The sequence below is a fragment of the Anopheles gambiae genome, chromosome 2 (genome assembly GCF_943734735.2).
Source record: "Anopheles gambiae chromosome 2, idAnoGambNW_F1_1, whole genome shotgun sequence".
In the NCBI taxonomy this organism is placed as follows: domain Eukaryota; kingdom Metazoa; phylum Arthropoda; class Insecta; order Diptera; family Culicidae; genus Anopheles; species Anopheles gambiae.
Window position 1 is genome coordinate 69,233,554 of NC_064601.1, and position 7,762 is coordinate 69,241,315.

A 7,762-nucleotide genomic window follows, 5' to 3' on the forward strand; every position below is an offset into this window, starting at 1 on the left:
CACACACACACACACACACACACACACACACACACACACACACACACACACACACACACACACACACACACACACACACACACACACACACAAACACACACACACACTCACTCACACACACACACACATACACACACACACACACACACACACACACACACACACACACACACACAACCATACGTAACGTGGTAAAACAAGTGCACGGTGCGTTGAAAACACCAGGGTCCTATCTTATTGTCCGATACTGTATATATATATATATATATATATATATATATATATATATATATATATATATATATCTATATATATATATATATATATATATATATATATATATATATATATATATATATATATATATATATATATATATATATATATATATATATATATATATTATATATATATATATATATATATATATATATATATATATATATATATATATATATATATATTCATATGTATACATTTATATATACAGCGCCTGCCACAACTATATGGACAGTCGTTTTTCACGATTAGCTGAAAATCCATAAGAGATAGATAAAAACAGTGAAAATATGTGTTGGGCAGAATACTATTTCAATAGTGACAATAGAACCAACGAATTTAGCGAGAGTTGAGAACCCAAGGCGAATTGAGCCCAAGGCGGATGGATACTGAACATTGGCCTTTGCAGCCAGTCAATGATATTGCGGATGCATCGGATTTACGTCGCGAGTAGGAAGAATGGCATAGAGCATTTGAACTGATTGTCACACTGAGGAAAATCGAAACACAAAGCGAGAAATTAGCATACATGCTGGCACGTGGAGGTCGGGGCTTGCAGCGGATATATTTCAACTTAGCAGCGGTGCCAGGAGAAGAACATCCAAGGGCAGTTACGATACCGTTTAAACAATTGCCAGTACGGGAATACGACAATGCCATCAAGCGACTGAACCACTTTTTTCTCGGGAAAAGAAATGAAAGGATAGAGTTAGAAGTGTTTCGGTCACTTAAGCAAGAGAATGAAGAGTCCGTTAATCAATATGTTCTGCGTCTTCGAGCACAAGCTTCTCGATGTGACTTTCAGGACCGAGTAACAAAAGAAATATTACATCAAATAACAATAGCAGCAAAGGACGAAAGAGTTCGGGACAAAGGCTTAGAAGACATAATGGAATTAGATGAGCTTATTAATTATGCAATTAACAGGGAAGTATTAATAAGCCAGAAAATGAAAATTAAGGACAAAGAAATTGAACCGTCAATTGCATACGTCAAACAACAACCAATGATAACAAAAAGAAAATGGCAAGATACTAGCTGCCACCGTTGTGGGTCATGGCGACATAACGGAAATTCTAATGAGTGTTATGCTAGAAAAGCTCGTTGTAATGCTTGCGGGCGCATAGGACATTTCGGTAGATGTTGCAAAACGGAAGGAGGAAAAGTAACAAAGAATAGGTTTCAATGAAAAAAACCAAAAACAGAATCATCAGGACATATGCAGCGAAATCAAAGACGAAACTCAGATGCGGTAGACAACCTTAATGAGGTAATATAATAATAATGAGGGCTCGTAGAATCCTTGTAGATTTGATAATTAAAATAATTAATATTATTATAGCGATTAACGACATCACGGTTTTGGGAGAACGGTATGGTCACATGTACATTGGATCATGTTCCTGTTGAATTTTTAATAGATTCAGGTGCGTTTGTGAATGCCGTTACGGAGGAAGTATGGAAAACATTACAAAAATTCAAAGCAGATATTCACGATATCACGTACGACTGTAACAAGAATATAACTGCGTATGCAAGCAAACAACCCTTAAAAATAATTCTTAAATTTAAATCATTAGTAACAGTTAACGAAAATAAGCCTACGGTATATGCGGAATTCTTTGTAGTGCAGAATAGCAACAAATCATTACTAGGCAAAACTACTGCCGAGCAGTTAAAAGTGTTGAAAGTAGGTTTAGAGGTACAGAATTTAGAAGAAAAATACAACCTTTTCCAAAATTTCCAAATATTCAAATCCGATTATCCATTAATAAGGCAATACCCCAAAAAAAAAATCTCGTATATTAGAGTTCCAATTGCGTTAGAAAAAAAAGTAGACCGTAAAATTCAAAACATGCTTGATTCTGACATAATTGAACCAGTCTTAGGCCCTCCGGAATGGATATCCCCAATCGTAGTAGTACCAAAGGGAAAAGATGATATAAGAATTTGTATCAATATGAAATATCCAAACCAAGCTATCCAACGCGAACATTTTCCGTTACCAGTTATTGAAACTTTGTTAAACAAGTTACGTGGATGCAAAATATTTTCTAAACTCGATATTACTTCGGCATATCACCACATTGAACTTCACCCAGACTCAAGAGCAGTTACCACTTTCATGACTAGCAAAGGGCTTATGCGTTTCAAGAGATTAATGTTTGGAATTAATTGTGCCCCAGAAATATTCCAAAGAATTATGACTCAAATGTTAATAGGAATAGATGGAGTGGTAATTTACATTGACGATATAGTTGTAGCAGGTGAAAATAAAACAGAACATGATAAACGCTTAAGGCAAGATTTAGGAGTCTTAAAACAAAATAACGCAACCTTGAATAAGGAGAAATGTGTAATTAGAGCTGACAGTTTAGAAATACTTGGGTACAAAATATGTTCGTCAGGTATTGCACCCGCTGAAGATAAAGTAGAAGCCATTAAGAATTTTAGAAAACCAGCAACAAGGGAGGAAGCTAGAAGTTTCTTAGGTTTGGTAAACTTTGTAGGGCAATTTATCCATCATCTATCGAGTAGGTCAGAACCTCTACGTAAGTTTATTAGAGGAGAAGTAGAGACATTTGGCAAAGAGCAGGAAACAGCTTTTGATGACCTGCGTACAGAGTTGTCCAACAATGTTCATGAATTGGGGTTCTATAAGCCCGAGGATGAGACAGAATTATATGTTGACGCATCTCCATCGGGATTAGGAGCTGTTCTTACCCAGAGAGATAAGGAAGGAAAATCTCGCATTATAAGTTTCGCGTCAAAGGGTCTAACGAAAACAGAATGAGTCTATCCTCAAACTCAAAGGGAAGCTTTAGCAGTTGTATGGGCAGTGGAAAATTTTTATCCATATTTGTTTGGGATAAAGTTTACAATTTTCACCGACAATAAGACGTTAGAATACATCTTTGAAGGAAAACATCAAAATGGTAAACGGGCATGTTCAAAAGCGGAAGGTTGGGCTTTGAGATTAAAACCATATAACTTTGTAGTTAAATACATTCCCGGAAACTGTAATATTTCTGATAGTTTATCGAGATTGGGATCAAATTGGGATATCAACAAACCATTTGACGAAGCTTCAGAGCATTACGTATATACTATTGACAATGAATACGAGGCGATCACATTAATCGAAATCAGGTCAGAAACAGCACAAGATGGGACAATGAAGAAAGTTGTCAAAGCTATAGAAAATCAGACATGGGGCCCAAACTTGGCACATTACCAGGCGTTCAGCAAAGACCTAGGAATTATCCGGACCCTTTTTGTTTTAACCTGTCACATCTTCACTTATCTTTATTTTTTTTTTAGCTTTTAAATTCTCACTCTTTTATTATTCTCTTGGTAGTCGGGCTGTTTCGCTTGCTAACTACTACCACACGCTTATACGTTTTTACGTTTTATAACGGACTTCACATTGTTCGTTCGGGATTACCACCGGTTTCACTACACTTTGCTTTCATAATCATGTTTATCACTCGCACATTTCATAATTATCATGATTAATTGAACCATTTTTTTTCTTCTTGTACTCAAATTCCTTGACTCACCTTTCTCGTTTCAAATTTCCTCTTTTCTGTGCTTTGTTTACCGGCTGCGCCAATTGTAGAATCCTCCTCTTTTAAATAATACACACGGTATCGTTGATGTTTCCTCGTCACCGTTTATTAACCATCTCATCGATTCTCACCAACGTTCTCTTTATTTATCTTTGGGAATGCAATGTGTTCCTCGCCAAATTTGACCACAGATGACATAGCAAAAGTTCACTATGGCCTATTACGCACCAGATTGCAACTGCCAGGCTACCAGCCTGGCAGTGCTGCCAGTTTGTCGCAAAGCTGGCAAAGTCATTGTTTGGCTTGAATCGGCGCAATTGAAGCGCAACCGTGTGGTGAAATATAAAATCAACATTTACTACACATAAATTTATAGTAGGTACATCAAAACGCTTTCATACTTTCTTCAATCCACGCATTATTTTTTATTTTACAAAACGACTTTTTATTTTGTACCAAATGTATTTCATTTAACGGTTGCAAGAATTAACGTTATTGTCCATTCTGTCGAGCTAAATAAAATCCTACAATTCCTACAACAATCCTACAACAATCCTAATCCTACAATAACGATTTTCTCAGCTTTGCGACAAACTGGCAGCACTGCCAGCCTGGTAGCCTGGCAGTTGCAATCTGGTACGTAAAAGGCCATAGTGAACTTTTGCTATGTCATCTGTGGTCAAATTTGGCGAGGAACACATTGCATTCCCAAATTTGACATCAATATAGTTTTAATTTTAAAACCTAAAATGTTTGCTCAGGACAGTTAGTAAAAAAATCAGTTTGTCAAGATTTTTCTAAAGAAAAACAACCAATTTATAACCCTCAACCGATAGTGCATTTCATTAAACAGTTTTTGACCACACACAAGTATGTAGAAAGTTCACTGTAAATTTTCATCTTGACAGAACCTGTGTCGTCTCACTGGCGCATTGTTTCGTATTACCAGAATTGGCAAGACATCGTGGTGTGAATAGCAGTTAGCAGTTTGTGAAAAGAAATGACTACATTTTAACCATATAAAACCAATAAAGTGATCAAGCAAAGCTACAAAGATAAGCATTTTATTTCCTCATCGATTGTTAGGTAAGTTTTCATTGCCTCGTGTTTGCATGTTTGTTCGTGTTTAGGAAAGGTTACCAATATTAAAGAGTGTTGAACAATACATCCTAATTCCAGGAATTCATCGTTACCTCATATAATGGCACCAACGAGTGATATATGGCAACACTTCTCAAAATGCGACGGAGGAGCAAAGTGCCGCTATTGTCAATGCGTCATAAGCTGGAACAATGGATCAACTTCAAATCTTAAACGACACATAGATCGCAAACACCCAACTGTTCCACAACATAGAACACAACAACCGTGCACATCATCTGCAGAAGAACCGATCACAGAAGAAACACCACAACCGATTAGCACTTCTAATACTGTAAGCAACTACTTTCGGTCAATTAAGCCTCTATGCTCCAAAAGCAAAGAAAAGCTAGATTCTCTTTTACTCCTAATGATTTGTAAAGAGTACTATCCGTTTTCGATAGTTGAAGATTATCATTTCAAACAATTTGTTGAAGCTCTGAACCCTAATTATCAGATGCCGTGTAGAAAGACTATTTCGAACGCTGCTTTACCTAGACTTTATGCTGAGGCAGTTAACAATGTTAAAAAAAATCTAATAGATGCCGAAACGATTGCGTTAACGGCTGATGCCTGGACAAGCATAAGCAACTCAAGTTATTGTGCATTGACAGCACACTATATTACTAAAGATAGCTTGTCTTGTTCATATTTATTAGATTGCGGAGAGGTATCGGAAAGTCACACAGCACCAAATTTAGCCAGTTGGATCCGATCGATTATCCAAAGATTTGATACAGAAAAAAAAATATTCATTTTGGTGACTGACAACGCGGCCAACATGGTAGCTACTGCCGATAGTTTGAACTTACCACATTTGCCGTGCAGTGCTCATACGTTAAATTTGGTGGTAAAAAACGCAATAAAAGCGTCTATTACAAACACAGTTGAAGAAGCGAAGCGTGTTGTGATGTTTTTTAAAAGGAGTGCTAAAGCAACTTATAAATTCTTTGAATTGCAAACCAAATTAAACTATGCCCAACAGAAATTAAAACAAGATTGTCCAATTCGCTGGAGTTTAACTTACGAAATGTTGAAAAGATTAAAAAATAACAGAATTCCGTTAGTTTCCTGTGTGGCGTCAATTAACATTAAATCAAAAGTAGAAGAATGTGATTGGACCGTAATCGAACAAGCGACAAGTGTTCTCGAACTTGTTAATGCAGTCACTATTGAAATTATAGGTGAAAAAATTGTCACACTTTCAACAATGGGTGTTCTTATAAGATCGTTGTTAAAAAAAATTTCAGAAAAAATAGAAAATGAAAGCATGTGTAAGGAAGTTTCTAAACTATGCAAAGAAATAGTACGAGGTATTAACGAAAAGTTTGAATGTATGTTTGATTCAGAAATTATCAATAGCGCTATAATCCTAGATCCACGATTCAAAAAAGAAGGTTTTTTAGGAGACGTTGCTCGATATGAATCTTGCTACGATAATTTAGTTAGCAAATTAAATCCTTTGCAATCGGAAGTAAATGACTCAGATGAAGGTTCACAACAAGAAACATTTGAAAATGATGATGTTTGGGAAGTGTTCAAATTCCAAGAGCAAACACCCGTTAACAATTTTAATTCAAGAATATCTGCCGTTCTGAACTTGATAGATATTTATCGGATAAAAAAATTAAAATCAAAGACGATCCTCTACATTGGTGGCACACTCGTGGTGAAGCATATCCTACCTTGCATAAGTTTGTGAAACAATATTTATCAATTCCAGCCTCTTCAGTTCCATGTGAACGTATTTTTTCAAAAGCGGGCCAAATTTTAACGGAAAAGCGCAGCCGCATAACATCACAAAAATTAAAAGAAATGATGTTTATTAAACATAATTACAGACCAGAATGAGGTATTTCGAATCAATAAGGTTTAGTTGAAGAAAGAATCTCGAAATGACTATAAATGTAACACATAACAAAATAAACCCAAACGGTTTATATAGTTTTAATACGTTAGATTAAGAAGATGGTAATTAAAAAACAGAAAAAGTAGATTTATTTGGGTAGAATTTATTTAATAAAGAAATGAATTTACAATACGAATTTCATTATCAAATTTACATCAATACATCAAAAATCGACATATGGGAGATTGTAGCATAACGCACGTGTACTCTAATTCCTTGAAGCTCTGATTGCTATGGAGATCAATTTAATTTTACCAACGCTGTAAAAAAGAACGAAAATACATCTAGAATATTGCACATCAACTAAACAAAGCATGCTGCAATTAAACGATGAATGCTTTTTCATCTAACTGTCAAAATGATCCCACGGTTTTTGCCCGAATTGATTGATTATTCGTCCTCTTTTTAATAAACCACAAAAAATCCAAATATACTTTAAAACGATCCATTCTCATGGAGATTCCGGAGCCGATTCCCATTCCGCAGCCGATTCCGCTTCCGAAGACGATTTTGCTTCCGGAGTTGATGCCGGAGCCGATTTCAGAGTAGATTTCGGAGCCAATTCTGAATCCGATTCCGGAGCCGACTCCGATTCCGGAACCGATTTCTATTCTGGAACCGACTCCGATTCCGGAACCGATTCTATTTCGGAGCAGACTCTGATTCCGGAACAGATTTCTATTTCGGAGCCGATTCCGGAGCCGTTTCCGGAGCCGATTCCAGAGCCGATTCCGGAGCCGATTCCAATTCCGATTCCGGAGCCGATTCCGATTCCGGAGCCGATTTCGGAGCCGATTCCGGAGCCAATTCCGGAGCCGATTCCGGAGCCAATTCCGAAGCCGATTCCGGAGCCAATTCCGGAGCC

General features: G+C 36.6%; 1 protein-coding gene across 1 annotated transcript; it reads left to right on the forward strand.

The window, feature by feature from the left end:
• Window positions 1-4,605: 4,605 nt before the first annotated feature.
• On the forward strand, window positions 4,606-7,554 carry LOC133391565 (E3 SUMO-protein ligase ZBED1-like). Its single transcript, XM_061646575.1, has 2 exons — window positions 4,606-4,934; window positions 5,028-7,554. The coding sequence occupies exon 2, from the start codon at window positions 5,050-5,052 to the stop codon at window positions 6,688-6,690; it is 1,641 nt and encodes a 546-aa protein (XP_061502559.1). The 5' UTR covers window positions 4,606-4,934; window positions 5,028-5,049; the 3' UTR covers window positions 6,691-7,554.
• Window positions 7,555-7,762: the final 208 nt, after the last annotated feature.

Excerpts from the sequence above, each read along its gene's own strand:
- LOC133391565 (XM_061646575.1), top strand. The coding sequence starts at position 5,050 with ATGGCACCAACGAGTGATATATGGCAACACTTCTCAAAATGCGACGGA.